This window comes from Bombina bombina, chromosome 1, assembly GCF_027579735.1.
Source record: "Bombina bombina isolate aBomBom1 chromosome 1, aBomBom1.pri, whole genome shotgun sequence".
Taxonomy (NCBI): Eukaryota; Metazoa; Chordata; class Amphibia; order Anura; family Bombinatoridae; genus Bombina; species Bombina bombina.
This window is the reverse complement of record NC_069499.1, coordinates 981669858-981695258: the sequence shown is the minus strand read 5'-3', so window position 1 is coordinate 981695258 and position 25401 is coordinate 981669858. Positions and strand designations below refer to the sequence as shown.

General features: G+C 41.7%; 1 protein-coding gene across 1 annotated transcript in view; it reads left to right on the top strand.

Annotated features, from left to right (window-relative positions):
* Positions 1–25401, top strand: part of TCFL5 (transcription factor like 5) — a 450805-nt gene that overhangs the window by 335683 nt on the left and 89721 nt on the right. Inside the window, exon 5 of the mRNA XM_053716082.1 lies at positions 17978–18119. Coding sequence (XP_053572057.1) covers positions 17978–18119 — 142 coding nt within the window. The remainder of the gene's footprint in view (positions 1–17977; positions 18120–25401) is intronic.

The window sequence follows — 25401 nt, the reverse complement described above, 5'->3', positions numbered from 1 at the left end:
TTTATTGAAGTCTGATATAAAACTTACTAAAAATGACAAAAGACTGGTTCACTAGACAAAAGAACTGCTGGTGCAATGATAAATGCCGACAGTGCATTTATCGATGTGCAGCGGACATGATCCGCTATATTGGATCATGTCCGCTCGCACCATAGTAAATAGGCCCCCAGATATCCATTTTATCAGCATATAATTGGATGATTATATAGATTTTAAGGGAGACGTCCCGATATTTGTTTATACTTATTTTAGCTGTCTATTGGACCAGTCTTTTGGCATTTTTAGTAAGTTTTATATCAGACTTCAATAAATCTAATTTTATTTAGTCCTCCAGTACTCTTTTGCTTCTTTTAGCGCTCCTTATTCAATTTTTTCTGGTATTATATATTGTGTCTGCTTTAACTTTGGGAAGGGTTAGCTTGAATAGGAGCTTTAAGAATTCATTTCTGTGCGCCCTGTCTTCCGTTGTTTCGCATTACTGAGAGAGAAGGGAGAGGGTAAAAAAGAGAGATTGAAGAGAGGAGAGAGTTGAGAAAGATAACTAAGAGTGAGAAGGGAGAAATGATAATTATTAAAAAAAAAAATCTGCAATGACCTTCCATGACTGTCAGCACTCTCTGCATTCTCTCAGTTTAACAACTTCCTTTTTCTATACAGCTGTTGTCTTCCCCAGAACCTCTAGTTTATGTTTCTTACTGCTATGAACTTATTTTTGTTAAATTATTACTGTATGTAGCATTATTTAATTTGTTAGGGTATTTTAAAAAAATAATTACAAACTGTTTCACAATGGCTAAATTTACTCAAATAGGGGATGAAGTAGTGGGTGTGGTGTGAGTGGAATTAGAAGTGGTGAGTAACATTTTGTCCTGGCTAGTAGCTTAGGACTTGAATTTTTGAGCCCTGTATATTATACAGTATATATATATATATATATATATATATATATATATATATATATATATATATATATACACAATCACTGGATGTTACCCCCGGCTGGCAGCTGTAAATGCTGGGATATCCAAAGAAGCAGGCAGACACAGGATTTCCTCAATCGCCTTTATTCAGCAAGGAATTCAGCTCCTTGCTGAATAAAGGCGATTGAGGAAATCCTGTGTCTGCCTGCTTCTTTGGATATCCCAGCATTTACGGCTGCCAGCCATGGGTAACATCCAGTGATCGTGTATACATATTTTCTGCAGAGCACCAGGTGATTGAACTGTTGGAGTGTGCCGTGTCCCTGCATCTATCTATCTATCTATCTATCTATCTATCTATCTATATATATATATATATATATATATAAATGTACTTATATGTATATATATATATTATGTATGTATTTACAGACATATACAGTATATACATATTAACACATACATACATACTGTATGTATACATACATATATATATATATATATATATATATATATAAAAGCGCATCAGGGCTCTTTGCAATTAAAGGGATGAACCCAAATTTTTTCTTTCATAATTAATATAGAGCCTGCAATTGCAAGCAACTTTCTAATTTATTCCTGCTATCAATTTTTCTTCATTCTCTCCAAAGATGGACCAGTGTTCTGGGGGGTGCACCGCCGATTCTCTGGCATACACCCCAAGTAAACCTTGGGTAATGAGGTTTACAAGTGAGGCTTTGCCCCCCTTGAACCCCCTAGGCAGAGGCAAAATAGATAGTGAAGATAGGCGATTACAGTGCCCATCTGATTGGTTGTGAATCCTGTCACTCACTGAGACACGGACAAATCAGATGTGTGGAATCACCGGAAGTGACGTCAGATTGGAGTTCTCAATAGAACACCGGCTCATAAACTTACATTCCTGCTTTTTCAAATAAAGATACCAAGAGAACAAAGAAAAATTGATAAAGGGAGTAAATTAGAAAATTGTTTAAAAATTTCATGGACTATCTGAATCATGAAAGAAGAAAAAATGGGTTCAGTATCCCTTTAAGTAGATGAAAACATGTGAAAACATATTTATACAATATTAATTTTGAATAAAGGTTTTAACTATGTATTTACTGTAAATATTTTACATTCCTATGTTCTGCGCATAGCAGAATTATGTTCTAAGTATTTATAAATATATATTCCTATATATATCTGTACATATCTATACCTATATATAATCATCTACAAATATATATATATATATATATATATATATATAGGTATGGATTTATATTGTACCAAAATACCATCAGATATTTATAGAAATATGTATTTATGAATAAATAGAACATATTCTTCTATGTGAAGAACATTAGAATGTGAAATATTCATATTTCTTTCCTATGACATGGAGAGTCCACAACGTCATTACACTTACTAGTGGGATATTCAACTCCAAAGCTGTTAAGTGTAACTGCCTTACCCATAACCCCCAGTCATTCTCTTTGCCTCTGTCAATGGAGGTTGTGCGAAGTTGGTGTCTGAAGAGTTTAATCCTTTTATGGGTACTTTCTCTTGTTAAGTGTATCCAGTCCACGGATCATCCATTACTTGTGGGATATTCTCCTTCCCAACAGGAAGTTGCAAGAGGATCACCCACAGCAGAGCTGCTATATAGCTCCTCCCCTAACTGTCATATCCAGTCATTCTCTTGCAAGCCTCAACCAAGATGGAGGTCGTAAGAGGAGTGTGGTGTTTTATACTTAGTTTATTCTTCAATCAAAAGTTTGTTATTTTTAAATGGTGCCGGAGTGTACTGTTTATCTCAGGCAGTATTTAGAAGAATCTGCCTGCGTTTTCTATGATCTTAGCAGAAGTAACTAAGATCCATGGCTGTTCTCACATATTCTGAGGAGTGCGGTAACTTCAGAGAGGGAATGGCGTGCAGGTTTTCCTGCAATAAGGTATGTGCAGTTAATATTTTTCTAGGGATGGAATTTGCTAGAAAATGCTGCTGATACCGAACTAATGTAAGTAAAGCCTTAAATGCAGTTATAGCGACTGGTATCAGGCTTATTAATAGAGATACATACTCTTATAAAAATGTAATATAAAACGTTTGCTGGCATGTTTAATCGTTTTTATATGTATTTGGTGATAAAACTTATTGGGGCCTAGTTTTTTTTTTTCCACATGGCTGGCTTGAATTTTGCCTAGTAACAGTTTCCTTAGGCTTTCCACTGTTGTAATATGAGTGGGAGGGGCCTTTTTTAGTGCTTTTCTGTGCAGCTAAAAATACTGACAGAGACATTCAGCTTCCCTCTGCATGATCCAGGACATCTCTGGAGGGCTCAAAAGGCTTCAAAGTCATTTTTGAGGGAGGTAAAAAGCCACAGTAGAGCTGTGGCAGTTGTTGTGACTGTTTGAAAAAAAGAAAAAAAAAAAAAAAAGTTTTTGTCTTTTATTATTCAGTTTTGGGTATTAAGGGGTTAATCATCCATTTGCAAGTGGGTGCAATGCTCTGCTAACTTGTTACATACACTGTAAAAATGTTGTTAGTGTAACTGCCTTTTTTCACTGTTATTTCAAATTTTGACAAAATTTGTGTTTCTTAAAGGTGCAGTAACGTTTTTATATTGCTTGTAAACTTGTTTAAAGTGTTTTCCAAGCTTGCTAGTCTCATTGCTAGTCTGTTTAAACATGTCTGACACAGAGGAAACTACTTGTTCATTATGTTTGAAAGCCATGGTGGAGCCCCATAGGAGAATGTGTACTAAATGTATTGATTTCACCTTAAACAGTAAAGATCAGTCTTTAACTATAAAAGAAATATCACCAGAAGATTCTGACGAGGGGGAAGTTATGCCGACTAACTCTCCCCACGTGTCAGACCCTTCGCCTCCCGCTCAGGGGATGCACGCTAATATGGCGCCAATTACATCAGGGACGCCCATAGCGATTACCTTGCAGGACATGGCTGCAATCATGAATAATACCCTGTCAGAGGTATTATCCAGGTTGCCTGAATTAAGAGGCAAGCGCGATTGCTCTGGGGTTAGGAGAAATACAGAGCGCGCAGATGCTGTAAGGGCCATGTCTGATACTGCGTCATAATATGCAGATCATGAGGACGGAGAGCTTCAGTCTGTGGGTGACATCTCTGATTCGGGGAAACCTGATTCAGAGATTTCTAATTTTAAATTTAAGCTTGAGAACCTCCGTGTGTTGCTTGGGGAGGTATTAGCTGCTCTGAATGACTGTAACACAGTTGCAGTACCAGAGAAATTGTGTAGGCTGGATAAATACTATGCGGTACCGGTGTGTACTGATGTTTTTCATATACCTAAAAGGCTTACAGAAATTATTAGCAAGGAGTGGGATAGACCGGGGGTGCCTTTTTCCCCACCTCCTATATTTAGAAAAATGTTTCCAATTGACGCCACTACACGGGACTTATGGCAGACGGTCCCTAAGGTGGAGGGAGCAGTTTCTACTTTAGTAAAGCGTACTACTATCCCGGTTGAGGACAGTTGTGCTTTTTCAGATCCAATGGAAAAAAATTGGAGGGTTACCTTAAGAAAATGTTTATTCAACAAGTTTTCTCCAACATAGGTGTGTCCGGTCCACGGCGTCATCCTTACTTGTGGGATATTCTCTTCCCCAACAGGAAATGGCAAAGAGCCCAGCAAAGCTGGTCACATGATCCCTCCTAGGCTCCGCCTACCCCAGTCATTCTCTTTGCCGTTGTACAGGCAACATCTCCACGGAGATGGCTTAGAGTTTTTTAGTGTTTAACTGTAGTTTTTATTATTCAATCAAGAGTTTGTTATTTTGAAATAGTGCTGGTATGTACTATTTACTCAGAAACAGAAAAGAGATGAAGATTTCTGTTTGTATGAGGAAAATGATTTTAGCAACCGTCACTAAAATCCATGGCTGTTCCACACAGGACTGTTGAGAGCAATTAACTTCAGTTGGGGGAACAGTGAGCAGTCTCTTGCTGCTTGAGGTATGACACATTCTAACAAGACGATGTAATGCTGGAAGCTGTCATTTTCCCTCTGGGATCCGGTAAGCCATGTTTATTACGATTGTAAATAAGGGCTTCAAAAAAGGGCTTATTAAGACTGTAGACTTTTTTTGGGCTAAATCGATTGATTATTAACACATATTTAGCCTTGAGGAATCATTTTATCTGGGTATTTTGATATAATAATATCGGCAGGCACTGTTTTAGACACCTTATTCTTTAGGGGCTTTCCCAAAGCATAGGCAGAGCCTCATTTTCGCGCCGGTGTTGCGCACTTGTTTTTGAGAGGCATGGCATGCAGTCGCATGTGAGAGGAGCTCTGATACTTAGAAAAGACTTTCTGAAGGCGTCATTTGGTATCGTATTCCCCTTGGGGCTTGGTTGGGTCTCAGCAAAGCAGATACCAGGGACTGTAAAGGGGTTAAAGTTCAAAACGGCTCCGGTTCCGTTATTTTAAGGGTTAAAGCTTCCAAATTTGGTGTGCAATACTTTTAAGGCTTTAAGACACTGTGGTGAAAATTTGGTGAATTTTGTACAATTCCTTCATGTTTTTTCGCATTTGCAGTAATAAAGTGTGTTCAGTTTAAAATTTAAAGTGACAGTAACGGTTTTATTTTAAAACGTTTTTTGTACTTGTTATCAAGTTTATGCCTGTTTAACATGTCTGAACTACCAGATAGACTGTGTTCTGAATGTGGGGAAGCCAGAATTCCTATTCATTTAAATAAATGTGATTTATGTGACAATGACAATGATGCCCAAGATGATTCCTCAAGTGAGGGGAGTAAGCATGGTACTGCATCATTCCCTCCTTCGTCTACACGAGTCTTGCCCACTCAGGAGGCCCCTAGTACATCTAGCGCGCCAATACTCCTTACTATGCAACAATTAACGGCTGTAATGGATAATTCTGTCAAAAACATTTTAGCCAAAATGAACACTTATCAGCGTAAGCGCGACTGCTCTGTTTTAGATACTGAAGAGCATGACGACGCTGATATTAATATTTCTGAAGGGCCCCTAACTCAGTCTGATGGGGCCAGGGAGGTTTTGTCTGAGGGAGAAATTACTGATTCAGGGAACATTTCTCAACAAGCTGAACCTGATGTGATTGCATTTAAATTTAAGTTGGAACATCTCCGCATTCTGCTTAAGGAGGTATTATCCACTCTGGATGATTGTGACAAGTTGGTCATCCCAGAGAAACTATGTAAAATGGACAAGTTCCTAGAGGTGCCGGGGCTCCCAGAAGCTTTTCCTATACCCAAGCGGGTGGCGGACATTGTTAATAAAGAATGGGAAAGGCCCGGAATTCCTTTCGTCCCTCCCCCCATATTTAAAAAATTGTTTCCTATGGTCGACCCCAGAAAGGACTTATGGCAGACAGTCCCCAAGGTCGAGGGAGCGGTTTCCACTTTAAACAAACGCACCACTATACCCATAGAGGATAGTTGTGCTTTCAAAGATCCTATGGATAAAAAATTAGAAGGTTTGCTTAAAAAGATGTTTGTTCAGCAGGGTTTCCTTCTACAACCAATTTCATGCATTGTCCCTGTCGCTACAGCCGCATGTTTCTGGTTCGATGAGCTGATAAAGGCGGTTGACAGTGATTCTCCTCCTTATGAGGAGATTATGGACAGAATCAATGCTCTCAAATTGGCTAATTCTTTCACCCTAGACGCCACTTTGCAATTGGCTAGGTTAGCGGCTAAGAATTCTGGGTTTGCTATTGTGGCGCGCAGAGCGCTTTGGTTGAAATCTTGGTCGGCTGATGCGTCTTCCAAGAACAAGCTACTTAACATTCCTTTCAAGGGGAAAACGCTGTTTGGCCCTGACTTGAAAGAGATTATCTCGGATATCACTGGGGGTAAGGGCCACGCCCTTCCTCAGGATCGGCCTTTCAAGGCAAAAAATAAACCTAATTTTCGTCCCTTTCGTAGAAACGGACCAGCCCAAAGTGCTACGTCCTCTAAGCAAGAGGGTAATACTTCTCAAGCCAAGCCAGCTTGGAGACCAATGCAAGGCTGGAACAAGGGAAAGCAGGCCAAGAAACCTGCCACTGCTACCAAGACAGCATGAAATGTTGGCCCCCGATCCGGGACCGGATCTGGTGGGGGGCAGACTCTCTCTCTTCGCTCAGGCTTGGGCAAGAGATGTTCTGGATCCTTGGGCGCTAGAAATAGTCTCCCAAGGTTATCTTCTGGAATTCAAGGGACTTCCCCCAAGGGGGAGGTTCCACAGGTCTCAGTTGTCTTCAGACCACATAAAAAGACAGGCATTCTTACATTGTGTAGAAGACCTGTTAAAAATGGGAGTGATTCATCCCGTTCCATTAAGAGAACAAGGGATGGGGTTCTACTCCAATCTGTTTATAGTTCCCAAAAAAGAGGGAACGTTCAGACCAATCTTAGATCTCAAGATCTTAAACAAGTTTCTCAAGGTTCCATCGTTCAAGATGGAAACCATTCGAACTATTCTTCCTTCCATCCAGGAAGGTCAATTCATGACCACGGTGGATTTAAAGGATGCGTATCTACATATTCCTATCCACAAGGAACATCATCGGTTCCTGAGGTTCGCATTCCTGGACAAACATTACCAGTTCGTGGCGCTTCCTTTCGGATTAGCCACTGCTCCAAGGATCTTCACAAAGGTACTAGGGTCCCTTCTAGCTGTGCTAAGACCAAGGGGCATTGCTGTAGTACCTTACTTGGACGACATTCTGATTCAAGCGTCGTCCCTTCCTCAAGCAAAGGCTCACACGGACATTGTCCTGGCCTTTCTCAGATCTCACGGATGGAAAGTGAACGTGGAAAAGAGTTCTCTATCTCCGTCAACAAGGGTTCCCTTCTTGGGAACAATAATAGACTCCTTAGAAATGAGGATTTTTCTGACAGAGGCCAGAAAAACAAAACTTCTAGACTCTTGTCGGATACTTCATTCCGTTCCTCTTCCTTCCATAGCTCAGTGCATGGAAGTGATAGGGTTGATGGTAGCGGCAATGGACATAGTTCCTTTTGCACGCATTCATCTAAGACCATTACAACTGTGCATGCTCAGTCAGTGGAATGGGGACTATACAGACTTGTCTCCGAAGATACAAGTAAATCAGAGGACCAGAGACTCACTCCGTTGGTGGCTGTCCCTGGACAACCTGTCACGAGGGATGACATTCCGCAGACCAGAGTGGGTCATTGTCACGACCGACGCCAGTCTGATGGGCTGGGGCGCGGTCTGGGGATCCCTGAAAGCTCAGGGTCTTTGGTCTCGGGAAGAATCTCTTCTACCGATAAATATTCTGGAACTGAGAGCGATATTCAATGCTCTCAAGGCTTGGCCTCAGCTAGCGAGGGCCAAGTTCATACGGTTTCAATCAGACAACATGACAACTGTTGCGTACATCAACCATCAGGGGGGAACAAGGAGTTCCCTGGCGATGGAAGAAGTGACCAAAATCATTCTATGGGCGGAGTCTCACTCCTGCCACCTGTCTGCTATCCACATCCCAGGAGTGGAAAATTGGGAAGCGGATTTTCTGAGTCGTCAGACATTGCATCCGGGGGAGTGGGAACTCCATCCGGAAATCTTTGCCCAAGTCACTCAGCTGTGGGGCATTCCAGACATGGATCTGATGGCCTCTCGTCAGAACTTCAAAGTTCCTTGCTACGGGTCCAGATCCAGGGATCCCAAGGCGGCTCTAGTGGATGCACTAGTAGCACCTTGGACCTTCAAACTAGCTTATGTGTTCCCGCCGTTTCCTCTCATCCCCAGGCTGGTAGCCAGGATCAATCAGGAGAGGGCGTCGGTGATCTTGATAGCTCCTGCGTGGCCACGCAGGACTTGGTATGCAGATCTGGTGAATATGTCATCGGCTCCTCCTTGGAAGCTACCTTTGAGACGAGACCTTCTTGTTCAGGGTCCGTTCGAACATCCGAATCTGGTTTCACTCCAGCTGACTGCTTGGAGATTGAACGCTTGAGCTTATCGAAGCGAGGATTCTCAGATTCTGTTATCGATACTCTTGTTCAGGCCAGAAAGCCTGTAACTAGAAAGATTTACCACAAAATTTGGAAAAAATATATCTGTTGGTGTGAATCTAAAGGATTCCCTTGGGACAAGGTTAAGATTCCTAGGATTCTATCCTTCCTTCAAGAAGGATTGGAAAAAGGATTATCTGCAAGTTCCCTGAAGGGACAGATTTCTGCCTTGTCTGTGTTACTTCACAAAAAGCTGGCCGCTGTGCCAGATGTTCAAGCCTTTGTTCAGGCTCTGGTTAGAATTAAGCCTGTTTACAAACCTTTGACTCCTCCTTGGAGTCTCAATTTAGTTCTTTCAGTTCTTCAGGGGGTTCCGTTTGAACCCTTGCATTCCGTTGATATTAAGTTATTATCTTGGAAAGTTTTGTTTTTAGTTGCAATTTCTTCTGCTAGAAGAGTTTCAGAATTATCTGCTCTGCAGTGTTCTCCTCCTTATCTGGTGTTCCATGCAGATAAGGTGGTTTTACGTACTAAACCTGGTTTTCTTCCAAAAGTTGTTTCTAACAAAAACATTAACCAGGAGATTATCGTACCTTCTCTGTGTCCGAAACCAGTTTCAAAGAAGGAACGTTTGTTGCACAATTTGGATGTTGTTCGCGCTCTAAAATTCTATTTAGATGCTACAAAGGATTTTAGACAAACATCTTCCTTGTTTGTTGTTTATTCCGGTAAAAGGAGAGGTCAAAAAGCAACTTCTACCTCTCTCTCTTTTTGGATTAAAAGCATCATCAGATTGGCTTACGAGACTGCCGGACGGCAGCCTCCCGAAAGAATCACAGCTCATTCCACTAGGGCTGTGGCTTCCACATGGGCCTTCAAGAACGAGGCTTCTGTTGATCAGATATGTAGGGCAGCGACTTGGTCTTCACTGCACACTTTTACCAAATTTTACAAGTTTGATACTTTTGCTTCTTCTGAGGCTATTTTTGGGAGAAAGGTTTTGCAAGCCGTGGTGCCTTCCATTTAGGTGACCTGATTTGCTCCCTCCCTTCATCCGTGTCCTAAAGCTTTGGTATTGGTTCCCACAAGTAAGGATGACGCCGTGGACCGGACACACCTATGTTGGAGAAAACAGAATTTATGTTTACCTGATAAATTACTTTCTCCAACGGTGTGTCCGGTCCACGGCCCGCCCTGGTTTTTTTTTTTTAATCAGGTCTGATAATTTTTTTTTCTTTAACTACAGTCACCACGGTACCATATGGTTTCTCCTATGCAAATATTCCTCCTTAACGTCGGTCGAATGACTGGGGTAGGCGGAGCCTAGGAGGGATCATGTGACCAGCTTTGCTGGGCTCTTTGCCATTTCCTGTTGGGGAAGAGAATATCCCACAAGTAAGGATGACGCCGTGGACCGGACACACCGTTGGAGAAAGTAATTTATCAGGTAAACATAAATTCTGTTTTTATTTTACAGCCCCTTGCATGCATTGCGCTTGTCACGGCCGTGGCGGCATTCTGGTTTGAGGCCCTGGAAGAGGCCATCCATACAGCTCCATTGACTGAAATTATTGACAAGCTTAGAACACTTAAGCTAGCTAACTCATTTGTTTCTGATGCCATTGTTCATTTGACTAAACTAACGGCTAAGAATTCCGGATTCGCCATCCAAGCGTGTAGGGCGCTATGGCTTGAATCCTGGTCAGCTGACGTGACTTCGAAGTCTAAATTACTCAACATTCCTTTCAAGGGGCAGACCTTATTCGGGCCTGGTTTGAAGGAAATTATTGCTGACATTACTGGAGGTAAGGGTCACACCCTTCCTCAGGACAGGACCAAAGCAAAGGCCAAACAGTCTAATTTTCGTGCCTTTCGAAATTTCAAGGCAGGTGCAGCATCAACTTCCTCCGCTTCAAAACAAGAGGGAACTTTTGCTCAATCTAAGCAGGCCTGGAAACCTAACCAGTCCTGGAACAAAGGCAAGCAGGCCAGAAAGCCTGCTGCTGCCTCTAAGACAGCATGAAGGAACGGCCCCCTATCCGACGACGGATCTAGTAGGGGGCAGACTTTCTCTCTTCGCCCAGGCGTGGGCAAGAGATGTTCAGGATCCCTGGGCGTTGGAGATCATATCTCAGGGATATCTTCTGGACTTCAAAGCTTCCCCTCCACAAGGGAGATTTCATCTTTCAAGGCTATCTGCAAATCAGATAAAGAAATAGGCATTCCTACGCTGTGTGCAAGACCTCCTAGTTATGGGAGTGATCCATCCAGTTCCGCGGACGGAACAAGGACAGGGTTTTTATTCAAATCTGTTTGTGGTTCCGAAAAAAGAGGGAACCTTCAGACCAATTTTGGATCTAAAGATCTTAAACAAATTCCTCAGAGTTCCATCTTTCAAAATGGAAACTATTCGGACCATCCTACCCATGATCCAAGAAGGTCAGTACATGACCACAGTGGACTTAAAGGATGCCTACCTTCACATACCGATTCACAGAGATCATCATCGGTTTCTAAGGTTTGCCTTTCTAGACAGGCATTACCAATTTGTAGCTCTTCCCTTCGGGTTGGCTACAGCCCCGAGAATCTTTACAAAGATTCTGGGCTCACTTCTGGCGGTTCTAAGACCGCGAGGCATAGCGGTGGCTCCGTATCTAGACGACATCCTGATACAGGCGTCAAGCTTTCAAGTTGCCAAGTCTCATACAGAGATAGTTCTGGCATTTCTGAGGTCGCACGGGTGGAAAGTGAACGAGGAAAAGAGTTCTCTATCCCCACTCACAAGAGTCTCCTTCTTAGGGACTCTTATAGATTCTGTAAAAATGAAAATTTACCTGACGGAGTCCAGGTTATCAAAACTTCTAAATGCTTGCCGTGTTCTTCACTCCATTCCGCGCCCTTCGATAGCTCAGTGTATGGAGGTAATCGGCTTAATGGTAGCGGCAATGGACATAGTGCCATTTGCGCGCCTTCATCTCAGACCGCTGCAATTATGCATGCTGAGTCAGTGGAATGGGGATTACACAGATTTGTCCCCTCTGCTAAATCTGGATCAAGAGACCAGAGATTCTCTTCTCTGGTGGTTGTCTCGGGTACACCTGTCCAAGGGTATGACCTTTCGCAGGCCAGATTGGACAATTGTAACAACAGATGCCAGCCTTCTAGGTTGGGGTGCAGTCTGGAATTCCCTGAAGGCACAGGGATCGTGGACTCAGGAGGAGAAACTCCTTCCAATAAATATTCTGGAGTTAAGAGCGATATTCAATGCTCTTCTGGCTTGGCCTCAGTTAGCAACACTGAGGTTCATCAGATTTCAGTCGGACAACATCACGACTGTGGTTTACATCAACCATCAAGGGGGAACCAGGAGTTCCCTAGCGATGTTAGAAGTCTCAAAAATAATTCGCTGGGCAGAGTACCACTCTTGCCACCTGTCAGCAATCCATATCCCAGGCGTGGAGAACTGGGAGGCGGATTTTCTAAGTCGTCAGACTTTCCATCCGGGGGAGTGGGAACTCCATCCGGAGGTGTTTGCTCAGTTGATTCATCGTTGGGGCAAACCAGAGTTGGATCTCATAGCGTCTCGCCAGAACGCCAAGCTTGCTTGTTACGGATCCAGGTCCAGGGACCCAGAAGCAACGCTGATAGATGCGCTAGCAGCGCCTTGGTTCTTCAACCTGGCTTATGTGTTTCCACCGTTTCCTCTGCTCCCTCGACTGATTGCCAAAATCATGCAGGAGAGAGCATCGGTGATTCTGATAGCACCTGCGTGGCCACGCAGGACTTGGTATGCAGAGCTAGTGGACATGTCATCCTTTCCACCATGGACTCTGCCTCTAAGACAGGACCTTCTGATACAAGGTCCTTTCAATCATCCAAATCTAATTTCTCTGAGACTGACTGCATGGAGATTGAACGCTTGATTCTATCAAAGCGTGGCTTCTCCGAGTCAGTCATTGATACTTTAATACAGGCACGAAAGCCTGTTACCAGGAAAATCTACCACAAGATATGGAGTAAATATCTTTATTGGTGTGAATCCAAGACTTACTCATGGAGTAAAGTTAGGATTCCTAGAATATTGTCTTTTCTCCAAGAGGGCTTGGACAAAGGATTATCAGCTAGTTCCTTAAAGGGACAGATTTCTGCTCTGTCTATTCTTTTGCACAAGCGTCTGACAGAGGTTCCAGACGTCCAGGCATTTTGCCAGGCTTTGGTTAGATTTAAGCCTGTGTTTAAACCTGTTGATCCCCCGTGGAGCTTAAACTTAGTTCTTAAGGTTCTTCAAGGAGTTCCGTTTGAACCCCTTCATTCCATTGATATTAAACTTTTATCTTGGAAAGTTCTGTTTTTGATGGCTATTTCCTCGGCTCGGAGAGTCTCTGAGCTATCTGCCTTACAATGTGATTCTCCCTATCTGATTTTTCATGCAGATAAGGTAGTTCTGCGTACCAAACCTGGGTTTTTACCTAAGGTGGTTTCTAACAAGAATATCAATCAAGAGATTGTTGTTCCATCGTTGTGCCCTAATCCTTCTTCAAAGAAGGAACGTCTTTTACATAATCTGGACGTAGTCCGTGCCTTGAAGTTTTACTTACAAGCTACTAAGGATTTTCGCCAAACATCTTTCCTGTTTGTCGTTTACTCTGGACAGAGGAGAGGTCAAAAAGCTTCGGCAACCTCTCTTTCCTTTTGGCTTCGGAGCGTAATAAGCCTAGCCTATGAGACTGCTGGACAGCAGCCCCCTGAAAGGATTACAGCTTCGGAGGCTGTGTTTGGGAGAAAGGTTCTTCAGGCAGTGGTTCCTTCCGCTTAATCCTGCCTTGTCCCTCCCATCATCCGTGTACTTTAGCTTTGGTATTGGTATCCCACAAGTAATGGATGATCCGTGGACTGGATACACTTAACAAGAGAAAACATAATTTATGCTTACCTGATAAATTTATTTCTCTTGTAGTGTATCCAGTCCACGGCCCGCCCTGTCCTTTTAAGGCAGGTCTAAATTTTAATTAAACTACAGTCACCACTGCACCCTATGGTTTCTCCTTTCTCTGTTTGTTTTCGGTGGAATGACTGGATATGACAGTTAGGGGAGGAGCTATATAGCAGCTCTGCTGTGGGTGATCCTCTTGCAACTTCCTGTTGGGAAGGAGAATATCCCACAAGTAATGGATGATCCGTGGACTGGATACACTACAAGAGAAATAAATTTATCAGGTAAGCATAAATTATGTTTTCCCTGCAAGCAAGGATTGGGGTCTAGCTGTGTCCACGTCAATCTCTTGAGTAAGAGTAGTGGTGGCTTTTAGCAGTTAAAAGGCGGCGAGAAAGTCTTTGCTTTACTTTTAACACTTTGCTACCCCTTTGTTGAAAGCCAGAGTTGGTTACTCTGTTCTTTCTTTTTCTACAGATCCCTGTTAGCGTTCAAGTGAGGCTATCAGATCTGAAACTGCTGTGCCTGCTCCGCAGCAAACATTTTCCTGGAGGGTAAGTCCTTTTATGTATACATATTTTCCTGGAACATAAAGCATGAAACAGGACTAAGAGATTCAGGGACCTGTGACCTTCTAAAGGGGTTTGTATATTTAAAATATATATATATATCCGCTTTTCGGATATATTGGGGCTGAGCAGCTTCTGGCTTTTTAAGTCAGGGACAGGGATTTTTGCTGCTCCATTCCTGAGCAATTTAAGACAAGCCCAGGACTTATGGTGTGTGGGATCTGGGTGTCATGATGACTTTTCCCTTCCATCCTTCTAACCCTGTATGGTCCGTGGTTACGGATTTTTAAAAGTGCTCTTTTTGTAAGGGCTCTTATTTATTGTACACATTTGTTCAGTAACTGTTTATGAATCTGGTTGTTTTATCGCTGCGCGGTTAGGGCTCTGACTGTTATATCTGTCAGGTTTTTAACGATCGCAAAAGTATGGATGTCACAGGAATATCTGTCTCAGGGCACTTGCTTCTTGATATCTTCCGGGGAGATTGTGACTACGAAAGCCAGCCTGTCAGGCTGGGGAGCTGTTTTGTTTTTTTCTGAAGGCTCAGGGCCTATCGTCTCAGGAAAAGTTTTCTCTTCCCATAAACATCTTGGACTTGAAGGCAATCTTCAATACCCTGTCAGCGTGGCCTCAATTATCTTTAGTCCGGTTTATCATATTCTAGTCGGACAACATCACCTCAGTGGCTTACATCAACCACCAGGCAGGGACTCTGAGTTCCTTGGCCATGAAGGAGATGACTCGCATTCTGCAGTGGGCTGAAGCTTACAATTGTCTCCTATCTGCCTTCCATATTCCAGGAGTGGACAATTGGGAGACAGATTTTCTAAGCAGATAGTCCTTTCATCCAGGGGAGTGGGCTCTCAATCCGGAAGTGTTCTCTCAGATAACCCTCAGGTGGGGGGTTCCAGAGTTGGTTCTGATGGCGTCTCGTCAAAACGCCAAGCTTCCAATGCAGGGTTTAAGGTCCAGAGAAGCTCAGGCCGCTCTGATAGATGCTCTAGCGGTTCCTTGGATTTTCTCTCTGGCATATCTGTTTTCTCTATCTATCTATCTATTGGGTACTTATAGAGCGCAAACTAATCACCCGTGAGGGTCTCAAGGCACTAAGGGAAGAGGTTAGGAGGAGGGGGGATGGGTGCTCAGTCGAAGAGCCAGGTTTTGAGGTCCTTTCTGAACTTTGTAAGTTTACTCTCCTTCCACGAGTCATTGCTCGTATCTGACAGGAGAGGGCATCAGTGATCCTAATAGCTCCTGCATAGCCTTGCAGGATCTGGTTCAGATGTCATCTCTAACTCTTTGGGGAAGGACCTTCTAATTTGGGGGGGGTTTCTCCATGCAAGCCTGGATTTTCTGAAGCTGACTGTTTGGAAATTGAACGCCTAGTTTTGTCTAGACGTGGTTTCTCTGAAGCGGTCATTGATACTATGCTTCAGGCTCGCAAACCTGTTACTCGCGAGATTTACTATAAGGTATGGCGTAAATAGCTTTATTGGTGCGAATCTAAGGGTTTCTCCTGGAGCCGGGTGACTATTCCCCGGATTTTGTCTTTTCTTCAGGATGGCCTAGAGAAAGGTTTTTGTTGGTCAGTATTCTGAAGGGTCAGATTCTGCCTTATCTATCTTTTTGCACAAATGTCTAGCAGACTTACCAGATGTTCAGCCTTTGTCAGGCCCTGGGGTGTGTCAATCAACCCGATTGTATTCAATAGGGTTGATTTTTGTCCACCGCCTCAGAGCAGGTGGACAGGTTATGGAGCAGCGGTCTTTAGTACGGAGCTTGATAAATTGACCTCTTAGAGTTTTTACAGCAGGCTCTGTTTGAGCCGATGCATGCTTTTTATATATGATTGTTATCTAGGAAGGTTTTGTTTCTGCTTGCTTTTTCTTCCGCTCGCAGAGTCTCTGAACTTCAGCTCTGCAGTGTGCTTCCCCGTTCCTTATTTTTAATGCAGATAAGGCGGTCCTTCATACTAAATTGTGGTTTTCTTCCTAAGGTGGTATAAGATCGACACATTAATCAGGAATTTGTTGTTCCTTCTTTTTGTCCTAATCCTTCTTCTCAAAAGGAACGTCTTTTGCATAACTTGGATGCATGATGATTTTTGGCAATCTTCTGCCCTATTTGTTGTTTTCTCTGGAAAGCGTAAGGGTCAGAAGGCCACTTCTACTACTCTGTCTCTCTGGTTGAGAAGTTTGATTCATTTGGCCTATGAGACTGCTGGACAGCAGCCTCCTGAGAGAATTACGGCTCTTTCCACAAGGGCTGTCTCCTCTTCTTGGGTTTTTAAAATGAAGCTTCTGTGGAACAGATTTGCAAGGCGGCAACATGGTCCTTTTTGCATACTTTTTCCAAATTCTAAAATGTGATACTTTTGCCTCAGCTGAGGCTTCTTTTAGGAGAAAGGTTCTTCAAGCGGTGGTGCCTTCTGTTTAGGTCCTCTTGCCTTTTGTATGCCTCCCTGTTCATTCCCTGTCTTCTAGCTTGGGTATTGGTTCCAACTAGTAATTGGAATTAAGTCGTGGACTCTCCATGTCATAGGAATGAAAACAAAATGTATGCTTACCTGATAAATGTCTTTTTTTTCCGGACATGTAGAGTCCACGACCCTGCCCTCTTTTTTCATTTTAATTTGGCAGTTTTTTTGAGTACATCTCAGGCACCTTTTCACCCTTGTGTTTCTTCCTTTTTCCATTTCCTTTGGCTGTATGACTGGGGGTTATGGGTAAGGCAGCTACACTTAACAGCTTTGCTGGGGTTCTTTTTGTCTCCTCCTGCTGGCCAGGATTTGAATATCCCACTAGTAATTGGAATGACGTCGTGGACTCTCCATGTCCGTAAAGAAAGAAATTTATCAGGTAAACATAAATTTTGTTTTTCATGTCGAGTTAGCACACTTGAGAATATGCAATCAGGTTTTCGTGCAAGTAGGGTATTTTTCACACTTTTTTTGCTCCATTGACTTCTAAGGGACAATAGGTTATTGCACACACGATATTGTAAATTTGGCTTTTTACGCTCGTCAGTGTAGCGCATGAGTGAAAACAGTTTACTTTCAACTTGTAGTACGAGCACAGCCCAATGCACGCAAAAAGCTTCTAGCGGAGTTAACGCTTGAGCGGGAACATTAAAGGGACATGAAACCCAATTTTTTTATTTCGTGATTTAGAAAGAGCATGTCATTTTAAACAACTTTCTAATTTACTTCTATTATCTAATTTGCTTCATTCTCTTGATATCACTTGCTGAAAAGCATATCTAGATATGCTCAGTAGCTGCTGATTGGTTGCTGCACATAGAGGCCTTGTGTGATTGGCTCACACATGTGCATTGCTATTTCTTCAACAAAGGATATCTAAAGAATTGAGCAATTTAGATAATAGAAGTAAATTGAAAAGTTGTTTAAAATTGCATCATGAAAGTTTAATTTTTACTAAACTGTCCCTTTAAATACCGCTACACTTGTAATATGGCCCAGTATCATTTTGCTAAATAAATTGAATTAATCATGATTTTTTTTCTGACTGTATTGTTGAAACTTTCTTTGACTTCAGGAAAAGAATACGAATTTGCTGTGATGAATTAAACCATTTAGTACCATTTTGTAACACAGAGACAGATAAAGCAACCACTTTACAATGGACTACGGCTTTTCTGAAATATATTCAAGAGAGACACGGAGACTCCTTCAAAAAGGTAAATATTAAAACTTTTCTCACTAGGTGTACACAACAATGGCCCTCATTCCTATCTATCAGAATTCCTGTGGGAAGTACCTCAGATGACATTTTGCAGGGTCTTTAAATTTGAAACCAATCCAATCCATTGTAAAATTAGGAATGACCTACTTATCAAAAGCTTTTCAAATGAATTTCTAGCCTTGCAACACCCCCTATACTTTGCAGGGCTCCAACCGAAGAACGGTATTCCTTTCTGTCAGAAAACACATTTCCAGCAGATTTTTCCAGGATTTATAGACAGAGTAAAAAATATTGAACACTTGAAACTTTTGGCTGTTAATGTTAAAGCTTTTTGTACTTGCCCAGTTCACAGGTTGATAGACAAACAATGCATCTCAAGTCACACTTTTAATTAAAGTGCAATAAAACATTTTGAGTTATTTGCATATTATAAAAGGGTCAACTGAGGTAAAACAGTGTGTGGAAAGAAAAAGTATGTAAAACAACTTATAAGTATTTTAATAAAATTTCCAAAAATCTGCAAAATAACTTACACTTTGGTGTAGCCTGCTCCACTCCCTTTATCACTCCCACTGGGGGGTAGTTATCAACGTGTCTACTTTTCCTGCCTTCGCCAACCCAATACGCCCGTCTAAGCTCGCCTCACATCGCCGCCGCGGACCTGCAAAAATTCGCCTAAGTTATCAAAAAAGCTGTCAAAAATCCGCGCACCAAGTACAGGGCGATGAGCAGCGGACTGTGAGAGTTATCACTCATCCGATCTCGCTGCTCTTCGGCTTTTTTACTGCTTTCTTGCTAGCCTGTCACTAAGCACCCACACTAACTACACTGTTCTACCCCCTATACCGGAGCCCCCCGCAACTAAATAAAGTTACTAACCCCTAAACCGCCGCTCCTAGACCCCGCCGCAACTCTTATAAATGTATTAACCCCTAAACCGCCGCTCCTAGACCCCGCCGCAACTCTTATAAATGTATTAACCCCTAAACCGCCGCTCCCGTACACCGCTGCCACCTATATTATACCTAGTAACCCCTATCCTGCCCCCCCTATACCGTCACCCTCAATAATAAAGTTATTAACCCCTATCCTGCCGATCCCGCACCTCGCCGCAACTAAATAAATAGTTTAACCCCTAAACCGCCGCTCCCTGACCCTGCCGCAACCTATATTAAATTTATTAACCCCTATCCTGCCCCCCCTACACCGTCGCCACCTATAATAAATTTATTAACCCCTATCCTGCCCCCCACTACACCGCCGCCACTGTAATAAAATTATTAACCCCTAAACCTAAGTCTAACACTAACCCTAACACCCCCCTAACTTAAATATTAATTAAATAAATCTAAATAATATTTCTATTATGAACTAAATTAATCTTATTTAAAACTAAATACTTACCTTTAAAATAAACCCTAATATAGCTACAATATAAATAATAATTATATTGTAGCTATCTTAGGATTTATTTTTATTTTACAGGCATCTTTGTATTTATTTTAACTAGGTACAATAGCTATTAAATAGTTATTAACTATTTAATAGCTTACCTAGCTAAAATAAAGAGAAATTAACCTGTAAAATAAATCCTAACCTAAGTTACAATTAAACCTAACACTACACTATCATTAAATTAATTAAATAAATTAGCTACGAATAACTACAATTAAATACAATTACATAAACTAACTAAAGTACAAAAAAAAAAGCTAAGTTAGAAAAAATAAAAAAAATAAGTTACAAACATTTTAAAAATATTACAACAATTTTAAGCTAATTACACCTAATCTAAGCCCCCTAATAAAATAACAAAGCCCCCCAAAATAAAAAAATGCCCTACCCTATTCTAAATTAAAAAAGTTCAAAGCTCTTTTACCTTACCAGCCCTTAAAAGGGCCTTTTGTGGGGGCATGCCCCAAAGAATTCAGCTCTTTTGCCTGTAAAAGAAAAATACAACCCCCCAACATTAAAACCCACCACCCACATACCCCTAATCTAACCCAAACCCCCCTTAAAATAACCTAACACTAATCCCCTGAAGATCATCCTACCTTTAGTCGTCTTCACTCAGCCGAGCAGCGATGGAACCGAAGAGGAGATCCGGAGCGGCAGAAGTGATCATCCAAGGGGCGCTGAAGAAATCTTCCATCCGATGAAGTGATCCTCCAGTCGGCGCTGAAGAAGTCTTCCATCCGGGCGATGTCATCTTCCAAGAGGCGCTGAAGAAGTCTTCTATCCGGGCAATGTCATCTTCCAAGCGGGGTCTTCAATCTTCATCCCGCCGACGCGGAACATCCTTCTTTACCGACGGACTACCGACAAATGAAGGCTCCTTTAAGGGACGTCATCCAAGATGGCGTCCCTTCAATTCCGATTGGCTGATAGGATTCTATCAGCCAATCGGAATTAAGGTAGGAAAAATCTGATTGGCTGTTTGAATCGGCCAATCAGATTCAAGTTCAATCCGATTGGCTGATCCAATCAGCCAATCGGATTGAACTTGAATCTTATTGGCTGATTCAATCAGCCAATCAGATTTTTCCTTCCTTAATTCCGATTGGCTGATAGAATCCTATCAGCCAATCGGGAATTGAAGGGACGCCATCTTGGATGACGTCCCTTAAAGGAGCCTTCATTCGTCGGTAGTCCGTCGGTAAAGAAGGTTGTTCCGCGTCGGCGGGATGAAGATTTAAGACCCGCTTGGAAGATGACATCGCCCGGATAGAAGACTTCTTCAGCGCCTCTTGGAAGATGACATCGCCCGGATGGAAGACTTCTTCAGCGCCGACTGTAGGATCACTTCATCGGATGGAAGATTTCTTCAGCGCCCCTTGGATGATCACTTCTGCCGCTCCGGATCTCCTCTTCGGTTCCATCACTGCTCGGCTGAGTGAAGACGACTAAAGGTAGGATGATCTTCAGGGGATTAGTGTTAGGTTATTTTAAGGGGGGTTTGGGTTAGATTAGGGGTATGTGGGTGGTGGGTTTTAATGTTGGGGAGGTTGTATTTTTCTTTTACAGGCCCTTTTAAGGGCTGGTAAGGTAAAAGAGCTTTGAACTTTTTTAATTTAGAATAGGGTAGGGCATTTTTTTATTTTGGGGGGCTTTGTTATTTTATTAGGGGGCTTAGATTAGGTGTAATTAGCTTAAAATTGTTGTAATATTTTTAAAATGTTTGTAACCTATTTTTTTATTTTTTGTAACTTAGCTTTTTTTTTTGTACTTTAGTTAGTTTATGTAATTGTATTTAATTGTAGTTATTTGTAGTTAATTTATTTAATGATAGTGTAGTGTTAGGTTTAATTGTAACTTAGGTTAGGATTTATTTTACAGGTAATTTTGTATTTCTTTTAGCTAGGTAGTTATTAAATAGTTAATTACTATTTAATAACTATTCTAACTAGCTAAAATAAATACAAAGTTACCTGTAAAATAAATATAATTCCTAAAATAGCTACAATGTAATTATTAATTACATTGTAGCTATCTTAGGGTTTATTTTACAGGTAAGTATTTAGTTTTAAATAGGAATAATTTATTAAAGTATAGTGTAGTTTTAGGTGTAATTGTAACTTAGGTTAGTTTTTATTTTACAGGTAAATTTCTCTTTATTTTAGCTAGGTAAGCTATTAAATAGTTAATAACTATTTAATAGCTATTGTACCTAGTTAAAATAAATTGAAAGTTACCTGTAAAATAAAAATAAACCCTAAGATAGCTACAATATAATTATTATTTATATTGTAGCTATATTAGGGTTTATTTTAAAGGTAAGTATTTAGTTTTAAATAAGATTAATTTAGTTCATAATAGAAATATTATTTAGATTTATTTAATTAATATTTAAGTTAGGGGGGTGTTAGGGTTAGTGTTAGACTTAGGTTTAGGGGTTAATACATTTATTACAGTGGCGGCGGTGTAGTGGGGGGCAGGATAGGGGTTAATAAATGTATTATAGGTGGCGACGGTGTAGGGGGGGGGGGCAGATTAGGGGTTAATAAATATAATATAGGTTGCGGCAGGGTCCGGGAGCAGCGGTTTAGGGGTTAAACTATTTAGTTGCGGCGAGGTGCGGGATCGGCAGGATAGGGGTTAATAACTTTATTATAGAGGGCGGCGGTATAGGGGGGGCAGGATAGGAGTTACTAGGTATAATGTAGGTGGCGGTGGGCTCCGGGAGCGGCGGTTTAGGGGTTAATACATTTATTATACTTGTGGCGGAGTCAGGGAGCGGCGGTTTAGGGGTTAATATGTATAGATTAGCTTGCGGTGGGCTCCGGGAGCGGCGGTTTAGGGGGTAATAACTTTATTTAGTTGCGGCGGTGTAGGGGGGACAGATTAGTGGTGTTTAGACTCGGGGTACATGTTAGGGTGTTAGGTGTAGACAGCTCCCATCGGAATCAATGGGATATCTGGCAGCAGCGAACTTGTACTTTCGCTATGGTCAGACTCCCATTGATTCCTATGGGATCCGCCGCCTCCAGGGTGGCGGTTTGAAAACCAGGTACGCTGGGCCGGAAAAGTGCCGAGCGTACCTGCTAGTTTTTTGATAACTAGCAAAAGTAGTCAGATTGTGCCGCACTTGTGTGCGGAACATCTGGAGTGACGTAAGAATCGATCTGTGTCGGACTGAGTCCGGCGGATCGAAGCTTACGTCACAAAATTCTACTTTTGCCGGTCTCTAGCCTTTGATAACTAAGGCGAATCAGCCTCGCCACAAATACGCTGTGGAATTCCAGCGTATTTGAGGTTGACGGCTTGATAACTAGGCCCCAATGTGGTATCATATAACAAACACCTAGATTACGAGTTATGCGCCCTATAGGGAAATTAACGAACGCAAGAAAAGTTGTGTTATTTAATAGTGATGCACCAAAATGAAAATTCTGGACCAATACCAAAAATTCAGGATGCCCCTGACCGAAAACCGAAACGAAACCAAAATTGTTTTTTTATTTTTTTAACTACATTGTGTGTGTGTAGCTGAGAGAGCTCGTAGGCGGGAAAGCTCCAACAAATGGACGTGGTCACTTGTACCGTAGGGCGTGATCTGCAGTGAAACTGGAGCTCTTTAAGGGAGAGCGTGGTTATAGCCAGACAACAATACGAGGTGGACATGTGTTTTGTTTTTGGGTGTAGTTATCCGTGTGATGGTCGTGGCTGCACCTGATTGTCTCTCATCGTATCTCCGCCTAGTTCCTGGTTCGGGTCTCACACTGACCCGTCAGATTATATGTCCGGAGCCCCAAATGGAGTCTGCCTGTCACCTATCACCAGGACCACCGGACTTAGCTACAACCTTATATGGAAGGTGGTTATAGAAAGTTACTGTGCTTTTTTGTATACACTGTCTGGTGGGTGCTAATTTGTACCAACTGTGTGCGAGCTTGGGGCTTTTGCATATATAGTGTGCACGCATATTTGCCTCAGGCGAATAGAATGTCTACGCACAAGAGGCTGATGTATGAGCACTGTATATAAGGCTTATACATATTCACTGTGTGTGCTTAGGGCTGTGTCTGATAATATCAAGTGTTTATAAACATGTTACTTATCCTCCTTTGATTACTGTATTTACTATTCAGAACTTTGGTTTCCTTCTAAAAAAAAAAAAAAAAGCTCTCTGCTGGTATCAAATATCATCATGTCATGGTACTTATGTGTGTGCTCTGTGTACCATGTCAGTGCTGTGCTGCTTACCTTATGCTAAGGATAGACATTTAACTCAATAGAACAGGGGAGGGCTGTACATTTTTAGCCATTTTGGTCCTCTTTGGGCCTAAATTGGAATTGTACATTTTCGGCGGCCCAAATTTTGGTGCTGGCATCAAATTTGAAATATGCTGCACAATAATTTTACCGAAAATAAAAGGCAAAAAAAAACGAAAACCGAAATAATAAAAAATGCCATTTTCAGCCAAAACTTTCTGTGGCCAAAATTTAGTTGCATCCCTATTATTTAACCCCCTATAGGGCAGCCATTACAAGTTTTTTAAAACCCGGGTTTTTAAGCTCCATGCAGCACACAAAACAAGTGCTGTCTTGACGTGCTCGTGTATGCTTTCCCCATAGACATCAATGGGGAGAGCGGGTCAGAAAAAAGTCTAACACCTGCGATCGAGGAAAGAAAAGCTCCGTAACGCAGTCCCATTGAAGTCTATGAGGAAAAGAAAAGTTACGTTTAAACCTAACACCCTAACATAAACCCCACGTCTAAACACCCCTAATCTGCTGCCCCCAACATCGCCGACACCTACATAATGTTATTAACCCCTAATCTGCCACCTCCGATATCGCTGCCACCTAAATAAAACGATTAACCCCTAATCTGCCGCTCCCGATATCGCCGCCACTATACTAAAGTTATTAACCCCTATTCCCCTGCACCCCAACATTGCCCACACTGTAATAAATCTATTAACCAATATTCCGCCGCTCCCCGACATCGCCACAACTAAATAAAGTTATTAACCCCTAAACCTCTGTCCTCCCACATCACTACCACTAAATAAACCTATTAACCCCTTAACCGTCAGCCCCCCACATCGCAACAACCTAAATTAAACTATATTAACACCTAACCCTAACACCCCCTAACTTTAACATAATTTAAATAGAGCTAAATTAAGTTACAATTATTAACTAAATAATACCTATTTAAAACTAAATACCTGTGAAATAAAACCTAGCCTGCCTTACACTAAAACCTTACATTATAAAAAAATAACAAACACTAAAATTACAAAAAATAAAAAATACTGCTATTACAAAAAATAACAAACATTATCCAAAACAATAAAAATTATTCCTATTCTAATACCCTTTTAAAAATCTCCACCCCAAATAAAAAAGCCTAATCTATAATAAACTACCAAGGGCCCTTAAGAGGGCCTTTTGGGGGCCCTTAAAAGGGCCTTTTGTAGGGCATTGCCCTAAAGTTAACTGCTCTTTTGCTAAAAAAAACATACCCCTAACAGTATACAAACTCCCACCCCCCAAACCCACAAAATAAAAAGAAAGTAAAACCTAATCTACCCATTGCCCTGAAAAGGGCATTTGCATGAGCATTGCCCTTAAAAGGGCATTTAGCTCTTTTGCTGCCCAAGCCCTTTACTTTACACAAAATAACAAACACATTATCAAAAATAATAAAAATGATTCCTATTCTAATACCCATTTTAAAAAAAACACCCCAAAATAAAAAACCTAATCTAGAATAAACTACCACTGGCCCTTAAAAGGGCCTTTTGTAGGGCATTACCCTAAATTAAACA